The sequence below is a fragment of the Haemaphysalis longicornis genome, unplaced genomic scaffold (genome assembly GCF_048455015.1).
Source record: "Haemaphysalis longicornis isolate Haplotype H1 unplaced genomic scaffold, Haemaphysalis longicornis Haplotype H1 scaffold_4, whole genome shotgun sequence".
Classification (NCBI taxonomy): Eukaryota; Metazoa; Arthropoda; class Arachnida; order Ixodida; family Ixodidae; genus Haemaphysalis; species Haemaphysalis longicornis.
The window spans coordinates 157386579-157403625 of record NW_027526361.1 but is presented as its reverse complement, the minus strand read 5'-3'; the positions used below and the strand labels follow the sequence as shown (position 1 = coordinate 157403625).

General features: G+C 45.8%; 1 protein-coding gene across 1 annotated transcript in view; it reads right to left on the bottom strand.

Moving 5' to 3' along the window:
* The window catches only part of LOC144180065 (phospholipid-transporting ATPase ABCA3-like), a 164945-nt gene that overhangs the window by 112439 nt on the left and 35459 nt on the right, over positions 1 to 17047 (bottom strand). The window contains exons 5-7 of the mRNA XM_077708473.1: positions 12681 to 13092; positions 10014 to 10214; positions 180 to 358 (exon numbers count right to left, since the gene is read on the bottom strand). Coding sequence (XP_077564599.1) covers positions 180 to 358; positions 10014 to 10214; positions 12681 to 13092 — 792 coding nt within the window. The remainder of the gene's footprint in view (positions 1 to 179; positions 359 to 10013; positions 10215 to 12680; positions 13093 to 17047) is intronic.

Sequence of the window (17047 nt, the reverse complement as noted above, 5' to 3'; positions counted from 1 at the left end):
TCCTCGCGCCCTAAATGGTGCGCAGCCACCGGGGCGCAAGTGTGGCAGCTGTGACCTAACTTTCATAAAACACTGTCTGCACCGCCTCGGAGAAACCGGAGCCAAAGAGACCTTCTAGTTGCAATAACTAGATTTGCAATCGTTAAGCCTGACCCATTTTATAGCAATGGCATACTGACCAGCAGTGGGAACAGGGGACTCTGAGGAGTGGCCGATGTCCATGGCAGCACGTGGGACAGGTACCAGATGAGTACAACGGCTGCCAGCGCCGTGGCCCCCATGACGCCCCACACTTCCAGGATGGTCACGTTATCGCACCCAAGCGCCTGCTGCGCCACCACGTTCCATCCCGCGTTCACTGAACCAGGGCACCAAGGTTAGGGAATGTCACCAGATAGTGAGGCTTCGTGTGGGCTGGCCTGTGGTGAAACAGCTCTGTCTAGGCAATGAATCTTGAACATTTTACCTAACCACCGCTATGCAACAAGAAGAAGTGCCGAAGCTAATACCCAACTGTTATGTACGAATCACATGTATTTAGAATACAGTAATGCGGTTTATTGCATCAGTACAACTGCAACGCCTTGCCCATCGGTGCGCTCAGAAGAAGATTGTTGCTAGTTCGCTTATTAATGCAGCTGAGGGAGCTTTGGCTTTAGCCGAAAACCGCTGTACTTCTAGTAGCCGCCGGAACGCAGCGGCTCGATATTGCAGAAATTTCTGCGACCAAATTTCGCCCTTTCACTTTGTACGAAAACGTGTGCAACTCGCAATATATATTCATTCATTTCCATTCACAAGTTTATTCAAGATAATATTGCAAAACATTGCCTTGGGGGACGTGGCTAAAGGCAAATCAGTTGTCTGACGGAGGCCATGCCACCCTCAGCAGCAGACGGTAGGACAAAGCAATAAAACGTACAAGAATAATTTACAAGGAAAAGGAGACACTTGCACACTCTGGAACAACTACACGGGGTTTCAATTTTTGTACCAAGCTGTTTATATTTATACGGTACAGAAGAAACAAAATAAAATACAAAAACAGAAAAAATGCAAAACATCGTGAGCAGTGCGTGGTGTTACAAAATAAAATTTCGCTTATAATTACAATGATAACGTCATATCTATCCTAAAGAAAGGAGTAGCTGTTTAATAAATTTCGTGTATTGTGACGGCGTTGTTCCTGAAAATAAGACTTCCAATATGGCCGGATGTTCGTTCAACACACCGGGTAATTTGTGAGACAGTTTTGTTCACGATAGTTCGTTTTAAATATTGGCTTCGATAAAAAAGTTTTTCGCAACTCAAACGGCCTTTCTTTTACTTGGTATTTAGGTAGAAACAGGCTGTCCGAGCTGTATTGTCGCAATATTTTCATGAACAATTTATACGTCAGTGTTTTCTGGACACCAAGAATTCTGTATTCGGTGTAGTACGGAGTAATTTCCTCACTGAGTTCAATATTTCCTATTACACAGAAAGCTCGATTTTGAAGTGCCTGTAGGAGATCTAAAGTTGTTTTGGTTGCGGTTGACCACACAAATGAACAGTAATTCAAGCGGGAGTGTATAAGAGCATGATTTATAACGCGTTTAAAACTTGGCGGGAAATAATAACTGAGCTTATTTAATATACCTACGGCACGTGAAACATCTACTTTAAGTGCATCAATATGTGGTAAACATGATAGATTTTCGTGGAATACACCCCCAGAAATCTAATTGTTGATGTGTGTTGTTTTTCGGCACCCTGCAATTGCAGATGTAATCCAATCGGTGTTTGTTTTCCTTTTGATTTGAAAAGCATGTAGTTTGTTTTGCTTCCGTTCAGTTGTAGTTTATTTGCTTTTAGCCATGAGCATAAACGGTCTAACCAGGGGTTGGCCTGCCCAAACAAATCGTGAACATTTACGCCTAAAAAAAAACACGTTGCTGTCGTCTGCATATAATACCATAGTTGTATAACCTTTGAGGTGTACATACAATGTCGTTTATATATACCAGGAACAAGATAGGCCCAAGGATGAATCCCTGTTGATCTCCGTACGTATTTTATTTACTGTGTCTTACAAAGGACCCCATTTATTGACGTCAACTGAGTTCTGTTCGTACGGTAGCTTTTCAATAAATCTATTGCGACACCACGTATCCCATAGAAAAAAAGTTTTTGAAAAAGAACGTCATGTCGGACACAATCAAAACTTTTTTCAGATCAAGGAATACGCCAAGTGTTATTTTTTTCTCCTCTATATTTTGCAGCGATTTTTCTTTTACTCTTAGGAACGACGTTTCTGCAGATTTGTTTTTTGGGAAGCCGTATTGTTTTTCGGCTAATATGTTATGCGCGGTCAAAAACGCAGTGATTCTTCGCATGATGTTCTTGGCTATTTTTGAAAATCACAGAGTACGGAGATAGGTCTGTAATTATATAAATCGTTAAATGAGCCGCCGTTATGAATGACCACTACCCGAGAAACTTCATTTTTTCCGGAAATACATCTGTCATACGTCCTTTGTGGGACCGAAATATTGGCGTTCAATTCAGGGAGTTCGAAAATTTCGCGGCGCTCAGCTTGCGTCGCTGCAAATGTCGAATGATGATAGTCGTCTGCCGCCTCTCCCACGTAACTGACTTTCCTGTCTTATCCATCCAGTTCTCACACTACTGCTTACCTGTATTGGTACACCAATTAAAAGTTTAAAAAGTTCAATTTTGCCGCGTCAGTGCAGCTGTCTCGCCTTCTGCTGGGGCTGTAGGGATGTAGCGCTCGGGCCACGAATGCGAGGCTCGGGTCCCAGCTTTGTATTCCCAGCTTTTTATCCCTTTGTATTGTAAATTTCCCAGGCGTTTCTCTATCAAGCTTGGCTTTCACGACGGTACCGACGGCGCTGAGCGGTTGTCTATCTCACGGAAACACAGGCGTGCACGCCTAGATATAAAATACTGAAGCGACTCTAAACTGGGATTGGCAGATGTCAGTTTGGAATAATTGCAGTCGGCGTGGTAAGACGACATCGTGGACCAGAAAATTCTTCCCCGACCTTAGTAGGGTCAGGGTAAATTAGACAGCTTTATAAACGTATTATGTTAAACCAGAATATGCAGCGCGTAAAAACTGGGCCCGCGATGGCTGCATAAACTTAACCGCATCGCTGCCATGGCATACGGCTTGTGGTGTGCATGTGTAAATGCTTGTTTGAAAACACATGGAAGATACCGGCATCGGTAGCCTCAATTATTTCTAATAAATTTTGAACTTTAGCACATTTTGACAAAGAACTGCACGTAGACAAGGTCGAATAAAGGAAAACACAAGAGCTCCCGTTTTTGTTTCCTTTCTTTGTCCTTATCTCTGCACGGTTTTTTTTTGGTCAAAATTTGCGGAAGTCTCAGTTATTTCGTCCGGGGACATTGTGACCTCCAGACTTTTGATATTTTGACATTTTACTGATCAGGGAGCTCAATCGAACAACCTAAGTGTAACACTGACCGCGGCATCAGCGAAAGAATGCAACTGGTGCCCGTATTCTGTTCGATTTAAAATAATCCATTTTTGTTTTAATTTGACGCCTTGCATTGCGGTGTCTATTATTTCCCACAGTGGCGTATCCAGAAATTATTTTCGGGGGTTGCTATACGCACACAGGTAAAAAATAAAAAGAAATATATCCTGCGGCGAAACATTTCTCGTTTTTCTGCTTTAGTAATGTCTGTGTTATTTGTTTCGTCGACGTAATATCTGCACAAAAGTACGGATACGTATAAGAACCATACTTCTGAACAAACCAACATTCCCGTTATCCGTGTTTTTACATTTTAATACAACAATTACCGCTGTTAATAGCATTGCTCTCTCTATGCCGCTGATTACCCATGTATACATTCAGCATAAGGATAAAAAAATTATTTTTCTTCCACGAAAGCCAAAATAGCTGTTATGTGTAACACATATTTTTAACTACAAGTCGCCTTTCTTACTGGAGAAAACATAATGCATTACAAGTGCCTTTCGTGGTGATTTGCCATCGAAAAGCACATGGGCCGCGATATCCGCGCACTGCGTCGCTTGCTGCACCACGGGAGTTCGAAAACGCTCACTGCGGCTGGTGCCACAGTGATCGGTGACGAACACAACGTGGAAGCTGACTCATAATGTCTACTACTCACTCTGGCAGCAGAAAACACCGAAACGCAGCGTGAATGTCAGTGAAAGTCAAGCACGCCGCGCATCCACCGCAGCTGCGCCCGTTACTCCGCAAGCGATAACCGGCCCCTAGAGTTCCTGTATATAGCTCCCTAGGGGAGCCGAGTTGCGCGTCCATCCGCCGTATTGAGTTCCCGTCGTGCGGGAAAGCCACCCGCCTAGTATGTAGGAGCTGCAGACGGGCTGCCGCGCCAGCGGCAGTGGCGAGGAGGAGTGGCCAGGAGCGGCGTGCACAAAAACTGGCGCAAGATATTCGGATGGTCGACTGCTTATCAGTTGAGCGGCCACCGCTTACTCCGCTTATGCAACCAGCGAAGCTCAGTTCAGCAGAACTGACTGAATACGGGGTCTTATGCACACCACTTAAAGCGGGCTTTAATGTCGGAATGGAACGCGCGGCATGTGGCAATCAGACGCGCAACTCTTGCGCTACGCGATATACAGGAACTCTACCAGCCCCTCATTCGCGGCGCCCCCGCGCCGCTGCGGTCTGCGCATGTACTAAGGGCGAACACGATCTGGCCGCGTTCTCCGCCGTGGCGGCCGCCGAGTGTCAACACGTAAATATTCTTACACCGTGCCCCCGGGTTATGGGTGCGCAGGTTTGTAGTGGAGAATAGTGGAAGCATGCACGAGAAGTTATAGGTTCCATGTCCGTAATATTGGATGGCATGTTCGTTGAGGTTTAAACGCGGACGTTAAACGGCCTATTGGGTCATGTCCAGAGTCCTTAGTGGTTGAGCGAATTAATTTGTGTGTTAGGCTATGTTCAAACTACCGACGAAAAAGCCGTATCGTGAACTATGGACGTAAAAATTATGTTACGCTGTTGGGTTGGCTGACACGTGAAATGATGTCATTCTTATGTTATTACGACAAGTTATCACGACAGTTGCGGGGTCTGAACCCTGGCCTACACTAACAGTAGGATGCATATGAGGCGGGAGGGACACAGGCAGTTCCATGTTTATCTTAGAGAACGAAGATTGGATTCTTCAGAGGGTCAATCAGATAATTGGCTAGGAAGTATGCTCCATCGCATATTGCGATAAAGGTGTCTTGTTTTGTGCACTCCGTGGACTGCGTCCAGCTTTACAGGGCATCCTTCTTCACAGAGGAAGGGTACTAATTTTTTAAGGGTGCTCCATTTTGCTGAACATTGTATACAAACATGGATCAATTGTTCGCCTATATTATCGTCTTGCTGAAAAATTCTTTCAAATTTGGCCGGCGGCTGCATCGAGTGAGAGACAGACAGACAAAGGTTTACCTTTTAGGTGGATCAAAGCAAGACCGTCTTTCTTAAAAACAAAGCTCCCTAACCCGTCCCCTAAATGCGTTTTACGATCCTAAATTCATTGGATTAAAATTTTACAAAATTGTTTTAATTAAATACACTAAGGGAAGAGTACACGCTCAGTCTCACTGAGAAAATATCTACCCGGGAATTTCGCAAAATCTCCTTCGGGAGTAAAAACGCAGGCTACAATGGTGTGCACAAAGCCGTCGTGCTTCTCGATTAGTGAAACAAAAATTACAAACCGAGGACTGTTACTAATGATGCCATCAAATCTTAATTATCAATCTCTTCTGCCACCCTTAATCCCGCAAGAATATGGTTTTCCTTCACGGTCTTTCTTTTCATTGGGATTACTACAGCAATTCTGTTCAGCTGATTATTTCTTGTGCGTGTCATATTTCTCTATTCTTCAACTTTCTTTCTGAGTGGTATTCGAGTGAATAAAATATCTTTCAGGTAACTGTGTTTGCAGTGATAAAAAATTTTTGACCTTTGACCGGTATTTAAGACAAGCTTACCACAGAAATAAAGAAAGCTAAGGAGCAGCACTACGAAAAACTGTTTTCCCGATTTTCAAATGGCCCCAAAAAAGTTAACAATATTTCTAACAGGAATTATGAGACTCTATCGTTCAAATATCCTCTACAGAAGGACATTTGACTGACGAAGAGGCAGCATTTGCTTTGAACGCACATTTTTTATCTAGTGGAAAATACACCCCGGTTACCGGTTGCCAATTTGAAGTAATCTTGCCAAAACCTAATGTAGCGAATTCTTTAGTATGGTTCCCCAATAATATTGAAGAGGTAGAGCAAATAATAAACAGTTTAAATAACACTGCAGCTGCCGGATGGGATTTATTGAAGCCGTGTCCAATTAAATACGTTGCAGCTATAATTTCCCAGCCTTTGGCTAGCATTGACAATACTATGTTAGAAACTGGTTTCCAGGCAGCCTCAAAATAGCAAAAGTGTGCCCGGTTCATAAAGGTGTAAGGGACACGACTATAAATAATTTCAGACCAATTTCCGTGTTGCCAGTATTGGCTTAACTGTTTGAGCGTGTTATAAGTGTTAGACTGGCTTTGTCTGTGGACAAATACAAAGTTTTAAGTGATGCGCAGTACGGTTTCCAGAAAAACAAATCCACCAAACAGGCACAATTGATGACAAAACACAAAATTATTAGCAATATAGAGCAAAAACTTTACACACTTGGTATCTTTTTACACCTGCGCAAAGCGTTCGAATCAGTAAATCATGAAGTCCTACTACAAAAACTACACAACTATGGAATACGCGGAATGGCATTAGAACTTTTAAGAAACTATCTACGTAATAGATACCATTATGTGTCAATACATACCGCAACATCCACTAAACGTAATAGAAAGCGGCGTTGCCCTAGGTTCAATACCTGGCCCATTGCTATTTATCTTATAAGTTAATGACTTGTCGGGAATACCTAACTCCCCACCGTTAGTAATGCCTGCCGATGATACTGATATGTTCTTCTCCTCAAAATCACTTCCTGACCTGGAAATAAACGTTGCCGGAAGCGGATGGATATTGTGTCAAATTGGCTGCATATGAATAAACTTCCATTAATTGTTAGTAAAACTAAATATATAATATTTGCGCCGGTTAATAAATCGACAAATACAAATTTAACGATACTGTTCAGAAACTGTAAAATAGACCAAGCAGAAACCCGGAAGTTCTTAGGTATTTGGTTTAAGAGTGACCTATCCTGGAATACACATGTAGAAAAATTGTGTTCTGAGCTAAGTAAAACTGTTGGTTGCCTCTTTAAAATCGCATCTCTTATCCACCTTTGGTTGAAAAAATTGCTGTACTATACCCTTTTTTATTCTAAGCTATCATACTGTTTTTGGTATGGGATACCACGACCGCTCATAATTATTATAAACTTATTATATTGCAAAAAAAGGTACTTTCGTGATAGACCTTCGTGACGTCGCCCACTGTATACGCGGTGCGATACCTACAGTTAGTGAAGAAAGACAGACATCAGCTGAACACTATCATATGCACAGCAACGAAGATAGCGCTGGGTATCCCGCGCCGCTCGTTCACTGAGAAGCTGCTCGGCATGGCCAAACACAATACGGTGGAAGATTTGGTGGAAGCCCACCTGCCTACCCAGAGAGTGCGGCTCACCCAAACCTCGCCGCGCCGAATGGCACAGGCAAAGCTGGGCTGGCAAGATGCCGACTTCAAGGAAACGGGAAGTTAACCCAAGCTATTTGCACAGAAAATCGAAAGCAAGCCCCTACCCCGGAACATGAGACCGGGCCGCGACTACGGGCGCAAAGCGGCCAGGGTCAAGGCCCGGATCGAAACGCTACGACAAGAGGAAGAACAAGAAGACGTAACGGCGGTCACCGTCTACACGGATGCCTCTCTACCCAAGGTTTCGACACAAGCCACCATATCGGTCACGACGCAAGATACGCTCGTTACGTGCGCCTCTGTCAAAACGGCGTTCCCGGAAGTGGAAGAGGTGGCAATACCCGTGACGCTCACGCCGTCTCAAGTGATCAAAATAAACATTGACTCCAGAAATCGTGTGGCAACTATAGAAAAGGGCCAGTGTCTCGAGGGAAGAAAACGACGTATTTCCTCGCCGGACGTCGAGCTGATATTAACACTGGCTCACTCCGGGCTGGAGGGCAACAAACTCACCACCAGTTCGTCCGAGAACTTCTTCCTTCCGGCACCCCTATCTCCAAAGCAAAATGTGCCCCGAGAGATGCAAGACAGAGTGTCGCTGTTGTGGGCAGTTGCCCACGTTCGGGCACGTCGATGGAGACTGCTATTTCATCAGGACCATCCCCCACCCCTTTCCCAACCATCGTTACTGACCCCCCACCTCTTACCAACCTCCCCTTACCCACCGACTCGTTACCCAGCCCTTCCCACTCCTAAGGACGGAAAGTTCGGCTAGTTGGTTAGATGATAATGGGTACACTTTACTAGCGCAAAAGATGGACCACACGAGTAAGAAAAACATAGGACGAACGCTAGACATAAAGTGGGTTTATTCGAAAATACACATATTATGACAGCGGCGCACGCGCAGGGGAAAAAAGAGGGCGAGAGAAATAGACACCGGTAATCAACACGTGGGAGGGTTAATCTTTGCTGCAGGGACTTCAGTTCTTTAGTGGACAATGCAACAGAAGAGTCAGACCAGCGGTGGTCCCTTACATCTACCAGCTCTCGCATCGCCTCAAAAAGGTGGCGGAAAATACGGAGTGCCCTTTCTGTTTTCGGCTCCCCACAAGTTGGTAAAATGTGCCAGAAGGTGAACAGTGAAACGAAAAGACCTGAGTGCTCGAAGAAGCAAGCCATGCGTTTTGTGCCATTCAGTACTGGTGTAGTTTATCGCATTCCGCTGGACTACCGTAATTGGTACACTTGTCAGACGGGGCGATGCCTCATTGACAGGCTTAGAGAGCATCGGACCGCAGTATTAGCTGAAATGTGAGAGGGGAACTTGGCCGACCATTGTCGCAGGTGCAAATGTACTCCAGCATTCGAAAAAACACAGGTCCTTCGCAGGGCACGCTCCCAATGCGAACGTGAAATCTATGAGGCATATTCTATCCATCAAGAAGGCGACGAGTGTATTAGCACCCCTTCTGTGGCATTGTCCCCTAACGAACTAAGGTTCCTGCAGCGAAGATTAACCCGCCCCCGTGTTTATTAATAAGTGTCCTTTTCTCTCTCTCGCTCTCTTTCTTCCCCTGCGAGTGCGCCGCTGTCATAATGTGTAGTTTCTAATAAACCCGGTTGATGTCTAGCGTTCGTCCTGTGGTTTTCTTGGTCGTGTGGTCCGTCTTTTGCGCTAGTAAAATGTAGCCAATAACTTCCCACTCTCCGTAACGAGCGATAGGACACCTTAGCAACCAGCCCCACCTTAGAAGGACGAACAGTTCGTTCTGATACACAGGGAGCAGGTGGCTGTACAAGCATATGGGTCCCGTGAATAGGGGGGCTTTCTATTCACTCGTATTCGCCTTAGTTTTGCTTGGCTCAAAAAAGTTTTTATCCCCCTCCCTCTCTCTTTCTCTCTCCAGTAACAAAACTTTGGCGCCAAAAAAGATGCACGTTTTTTACAGAGGTTTCTGTGGGTGCTCCTTTGTGCATCAGAGCACTTTCTTCTGTCGTAACAAAGACAACATAAGAAAAGCATAATTGGTGGGCACCTTTTTGAGGTAGCCTTCATTGTCTTCCATGCGCCGCGGGATTGGTGAGAGCCCCTACGTTGGGCTAGCACTTATAGGATCAGGGGGCCTGTGGTGAGCAAAGTTCAAGCTTTTCCCCGTTTTTTACCATTGAACAAATGTCCAGCAGTCATGGTTTTCAACGAGTACTAACAAATAGAATAAGCTTCTCAGGCCAACCCAATAATTTCACATTTAGTTAACAGCACTTCGTTATTTATTAGGCAGAGTTAAGAGAGCGCGCGATTATCTCTCACATTCGAAGTCGTTGAAGATGCCAATTATCTTCATGACGGTATCCGTGGCCGCATTAGGGTATATGCAGCGTCGAAGCTTGGTTATTCTGTCTTCTCCCAGGTAGCTGCTGAGGCGAATTGGATCAAAAAAACTGAAGCTTGCCCGGTCGTAACACGGCAGGAGCAGAAAGACGCCGAATCCGAGAAGCACGGCCCAGCGACCTGTGATAATGTATTCGGACAACAAGAAATAAGCAGGATGGCTTAGCCATTCGGGTATTTAGAGCAGCCGCCTATTAGGAGTGTTATTGATTTATTTCTATATTCTGTAGCCTAATCGGCTATCACTAAAGTGGGTATGTGCACAAAACTCCAGAAAACCCTTTTTTCTACACATCAACAAAGTAAAACTTCACAACACAAAAACCTCCGGTATTTTTCTTAGAACATTACACATAGCAAGGAATAAAACACAAAAAATCCAAATAAAATGATACAAAAATTCCCACAACATAAACAATCTAAATTTTACGATTTTTGGGAATGTAATGATTTAAATTCATTTTGTACCAAATTTTATTTTTCAAAGTATGGGTTCGAAAGGTTGCAAGGTTAAATGTGCGGCTATTTCGAGTTGATTGAGTAGATTTCCTGTTATCAGAAGGCAAATAGTTATCCAATAAGTAGCGCAGAGTGATCGTAAGGATGTCCAAATGTTTAACACAGTCGCGATCAGTGCGTTCGGACAGGGGTTGTAATTAAAGTGTAGCAAGGTGGGTTGATGGCGAAAGGCTTAAGTCAAAAGAGCGGCAAATGAAACATATTTCTTTGTGCTTATTCAAGGATGTTGATTTCTGATACTTTATACGGGATCCAGACGCTGCTGTGCATTAACGATGGGTCGTCGAATACAGCTGATTATAATGCCATTTTAAAGTATGGCGATTTTTGATTGAAAATTTATCTATTTAAAAGAAAAACAGAGAAAAGAAGGTGGCGATATTCATCCCAGAATTCCACTGGCTTCTAACGCCGCTGAGGCTGTCTCTGTGAGCCATGCCTGGTAGGGAGGGACACCGTTGCGCGGGATGCCCTCCAACTGCTCCCGTGATGTGTTTGTGATTTCCTGTATTGTTGGTGTAAACTGGGATGTTCATACCATGTAAGGTCCAGCCTCTCCTGGCTATTATAGGGGTATATAGCGTGGAATATAGGGGAAAAGGGGAATATAGCCTGGTGCACTGGAAGTGTACTTTCGCCAGTGTGGGTAGTGCGTCTGTCTGTAGTCTCCTGATAGTGTACTCTTCTTCTTTAGGTAGGTGTTTAACCTCTAGAGGATAAGTTATTCAGTTGTCCTATTGAGCCCTAGTATGGTTAAATGTTCAGAGGTACCTACAGCTCTACTATATCCATGGACTGGGGTTGCTACCAAGACGGACAGAATAAGAAGGGCTTCGGCTGTGACATCGGCGGCGTCCTTTCCCTTTGGACCCGTGTGTTCCGGCGTCCCGATTATGAGCACTCTTTCCGGTGGGTCTACCGAAGGAATTCGATGAGTGAGTTTGAAGATGTCGTCCTGTATAAATGTGTGCAGGCCTCGTGCAGATCATTTACAATATTTCCCTGTGGTTGGAAGGGGGCGATGCGTGCATCTTCATGCTGGGTGGGGAATTTCGTGTTTAGGTTAGCCGAGTTTACAACTGTTTCATCTGGTTTTGTGACTGCCGATACCGTCTTTCCCTTTTGAGGACCGCCACCATTCATATACAGTGTGTTTCGTGAATGTTTTTGAGTATCCCGCTGGTTGTGTCACTCTGGCTTCGCCCATGTGTCGAAATTTTCGGGCAAGCTCAAAGATCACCAGGTTTTAAAAACTTTTTTGGAGCCTTACCGTACGGCGCGCCTCATAGCGCAGGTGTAGCTTTCTTGTGGTAAACCCCCAAAAAAGTCATGCACTCCTCCGTCTAACAACGATGATGTTTGAACGCAATGCTTTCTCGTGACGGATTCTTTGGTTGTCGTCTGTGCACCATGCACCCCTTTCTCAATACGAACCGCTTCGGCCATGGCGAAATGGAGCAATGGGATAGACGCCGGCTTCACAGTGCAAGGAACGCAGGTTGAATTCCGGCCACGGAAAGCATTTGTTTCTCTTTCACCTCACCCGTGATTATTCATCATCATCATGAGAAAAAGTTGGCTTTCCTTCGGGGCGCTTTTGCGTAACAGCCGCCATCAGTTAGAAAACGAAAGCTTCGCTTTAACATGATAGGCAGCGGTACAAAATCCCGAACAGTGTAATCGCTGATACGGAGAGTCCTGCTGTCAGAACTGAGCATATGTACGCATCACTCAAAATGTACACAGAACTTAACGTGGACTCAAAACTCAAAATGCAATAAGAATAAGAAATGTACTGAAACTCCAAATGTACTAAGAACTCTTCAAACTCAAAATGCACTCAAACCAAAAATGAACTCAGAAGTCAGAATGGGCTCAGAGCTTACTCGACCTCAGGCGTTCTCAAACTCACTCGGGCTCACTCTGGTAAAGCTCACTCAAGCTGAAACTCACCATGCCATTCTGGCCACTCGCTCTCTCAAACTCACGCGTGAGTTCGAGTCGAAATTTGTCTGACTGAGTGGACTCATTAGTGATTGCGCTGACCTCTGGAACTGGCGCTCTTACCCAAAGGCATGACGCAGGCGATCAGCAGCCCAAGCAACGTGTGGCACACGTGGAATAGGAAGAAGGCGACAACTGCGACAGACGCATCCAGGTGGCCCAGGTATGGCACGTCCAGAAAATCCTGGCTAACGCGCTCGTATTCGGGCACTTTGCCTTTGTCACCATGGTAGTCGTGTTCCTGGAGGCCTGACCACGGCGCATTCATCCCGTGTATAAAGGGGGCATGGTACGTGATCCGCCTAATGTAATCGGTAGAAGCTGTTATGTTGTCATTCGGGGCTGCGAAGTCTTTGACGCTGAAGTAGGTGACGCAAAGTACCAAGCCACCTTCAACGAGGCCCAGTATAAGCGCCGCCATGAAATGCCCCATCCAGAACTGCAACAGGGATAGACCCATGAGGTGCTGGTGCTCCTGGAATAAAGAGTGCAACGTGGCCACTATCACAACGAGAAAAATACCACCAGCAGTTGCACAGGCTTTAATTCATTGTACGAAATATGGAAAAAAGAGAAATAAAGAACTGCGCTGTCCCGTCCTCTGAATACTTCCTTCAAAGAACAGTATGATCCATCTAATCTGTTGACGAGCCGTATTATCTGGCTGCACCAAAGTTTGCTTCCCTTTTATGTTCGTTGGTGGACTTCAAAACTTGCACGGGGGATGTCTTGGAATTAGCTGGTAGCGTAACGTTTAAGCTAAAGAAGTCATCTTCAGGCGTTTTTATTTTTGAGGTTATCGGGGTATCACTTCAGAAACAATTGTTTAAACATCCGGGCTTCATTTTTTACGTTTGGCGAGAATATAACATAGTGTAGGAAAGAAGTTGCATTGTCGCTGGGTAAAACGAAACGCAAAAATTCCTCCGCCCACCTCCCCTCGCAGGAACCCTGGTGTGATGAAACGCATCCCATGGGGGGTTCCATTGGCGTTTTCCATCGTATTGATTACGCTTATAGCAGGGATTCTCACGCGAATGGGAGGTGGGCGTAATTTGCCATTTTCACCAAGCAATGAACATGCCGCAAACGTATGCTCAGGTACGGTCTTTATTGCAGACGAGAATGAGTGCCTTGTGGTCCGTAATGTGCACAGTTAGGGGTTCGACGATTGCATCAAGCAATCGAGTACCGCGAGAGAGTGCTAGCGTAATGCGGACGACCGTCGACCGAGACCGTCGGAGCGCGTCATGCCGCTTTATATTCACATCACCCGAAGGAGAGGAGAATGCGGAGAGAGAGAGAGAGTACTGCACATGCCCAGCACGCGCAGCGCCGAGTGCAGCGCCGCCCACCGCCGCGTAGCAACGGAGTGAGATCGCGCTGCGCCAACCCGCAGCTGTTTGAGAGTGTTCGCTATCAGAGAGAGGAGAAGAGGAGAGGCGCAGCTGTGCGGACAATGCCAGACTGACGCAGGAAGGACAGAGGGGCGAGCATGAGATGCGTTGCATCTAATAAACAGCCGAAGAGGTGTAAATCGGTACCCAACATCAGAATTTCCCTGCTGCTATATGCTTCAAGTAAAATTTTGTGCGATTGGAATATGTTGGTGAGGAATGATCACCAGCCTTGCCAAAGGTGCTCTGTGTCTCACGGTAGTCCATAAACCATGAATACAGAAGAATGATCAACAAAAAACGAATAAATTCCGAACGATCACAATTTAGGGCGTGCCAGGGCAAGTCCAACTAAAATCGAGTTCGTCCAGATTCAAGTTGACAAAAAAGGAGTTGCAAAAGTTCTTATGGAATCAGAATGCCTGATCGCATGCCCTTTAGTTCGAGAAACATGTAGGTGGGTTAGTGAAAGTCCATGCCAGTGACAATGGGTAAATCGGCCTTTAGGCTCTGACGGCTGACATCGCCGTAGCCGGACCCTTAGCGAGACAATGAAAAATGGGGGTTTTCGTGTCACGTGGGATCGTAGGCTTTGTCGACCAGCTTAGAGAAATGGACGCGGAAGAGCGTTTGGCGAGTTTAAGAAAGGCAGATTCTCTACACAGTCGAAAAACCGTAACTTAAACCGCAAAGGAATTTAACAGCGTAAAACTAAGGAACATACACCCCTTAATCGACCATAACAAAAAGAAATCTAAACCAAACGAAAAGTTTCTACAAAAAATTACTGCAAAGTCGAAACCAATATTAGGTAAAACTCCATTAATTAATCATGTCCTTCGTACTGCCTCTAGAACGCGTACCGACTTGTCCTATATGATGCGTCCCTAATGAACTGGCCTACGGCGGTCGTAGGCGCAGACGTGGCGTACCCGAGGAGTAGCCGCGACGCAGTGAAAGCCTTAGTCGTCTGGCGTTGGTGCCAGCCTCACTGCGGGTGCTCGTTTTATAGACGGCGTTGGCACCGCGCGCCCCCAAGGGGTTCCTCGGTGGCTAACCTCGTGGTAACCGCTGGCACCGGCGTCGATGCGCACGGTTGTTGTGTGGATGTCCTTAGCACCTCGCGCCTGAAGCAGTACCCCGGTGGCTACCCTCGTGGTAGCCTGCGCAGCCGGAGGTACTCAAGATGATCACGTACTTAACCTTTCGGGGCCGTCACCGAAACATTCGGTGGAGCGTGGATGCTGGCAAACCGGTAGCCCACCGTCACCGCTTGAACCACCAATACGCAGGTTGCTGGTACGACTACGATGCCGTAGCCGATGCAATGTCTGCCCGCTCCAGTCGAGGCATGCTAGGTATAGTCGGGGGACTGGCGCGTCACCCTTGCTCGCCTCTGGAGGATCACGTGATACTTCACCTCCTGGTTCTTTGCCTTCTAGTTGTTGTGTTCGCCTGTAACCCCTCTTGGCTCTATTGCGGTAAACTCATTGGCTGTCTGTATTTGCTTCAATTGTTTCTATATTTGGTAACCTCGCCACTAGTTTCTTACGCGGCGCTCCCGGAATGGATCCCCAGCTCGCCCCCATTTTTGGTCGTAATGCCATGAGCCTCCGTCGTAGCATTCATTGATTGGTCCGGTTTTGGCGCGCGATTCGAATTTTCCTTCTTTAGTTTCTTTGCCGGGTGTTTGTCCGCCCCTCTCATGGGATTGCCCTTGACACATGACAATACCCCCCGCTCTAAGAGTTAAAAAATTGGTTGCTCTTGGTCGCCAATATCCTCTTCTTCAACCACCATTTCTTACTTCTCATGAGTCCACCGTTCACCGCCAATGCTCACTTCCCAGGTCAGACTTTTAACTTCCCACGTCACTTCTCTGAACGCACCATACACGTTTTGTTACCGCCCAGTTCACCAATTTCTAAACCAACACTTCACCCTTCACAGATATCTACTCGCACGATCCACCTCCAACACATCATTAAAAACAGTCCACGGTTTCCCTCCTGAATGGGTACACTAACGCAACAAGCTGATTTACAACTGTGCATCCAATGCGTCCTTTGTCTCTTTAAATTCTGACGCCAGCCAAGTCGGCTCTTATTTCAACATGCTTGCTTGGTTTCTCACTTCATCTTCACTTTTCTACAAACACCCCATTCGGCCACATTTTCTCAACAATTGGATAGTGGCTGACGTCGCATTTTGTTTTCTTTACGCCCACGCCCCTTGTATGTGCATGATGTCTTGTTCAGGTGGTTGTTTGGGCTATATCGCCTTTGCGTTTTACCAGTGATCCTAAAATTCGCAAAAGTCATCCGACATACTTTGCACGATGTCACGTATTTCCGGACGTCATTGTGAGGACGCGAGTGGTTTTGGCAGCCATCCGCCGTACTCTTAGATGTCTCGCTCTAGAACTGCTATGTCCATGCCCATGTGTTACAACGGAACCTTGGAGACCATTTTGAAATACTACCTGATTCATCTGTCGGCACCTGCCGAAGGTGAAAAGGCAAATGAAAACTTCATCAACTTTCTGAAACTGTTATACCATCAGGTTTCACGTTCGTCTGACGTCCTCCTGCTCCTTTCAAAGCCACTCTTTCAATGAGGATTTTTCGTTTGCTTATACGACACTTCCCCTAGTGTTACGCTCAACCCTCGCGGCAGTGTGGCCTCTACTGTTGTCCTCGGTCTTTCCTCCTCAGATTTCTTCCTTGCGGCCGGTCCACTCCCATTTCGCTCAACTTTAGTAGCCGCCTCCAACTGCTACCTGGATTGTCTACTTTCCTTACACCAGGGATATTTCCTCAGATGCTATCATACAGTATATCCTCGATACACTTCGCGCTAAATTTTTTCTGGTAGTACGGGGTGTGTACTCCAATAATTGCCTCTGGAAGTGACCTTTTAGAATTATCCGCCATGACGATAAGAGGTTTATTTACAGTTAAATCATTTTCCCTTACTTTTCCAAAGAGCATTGTAGTAGAACCGCTATCTCGTATTGCTGACACGCGTTTACCG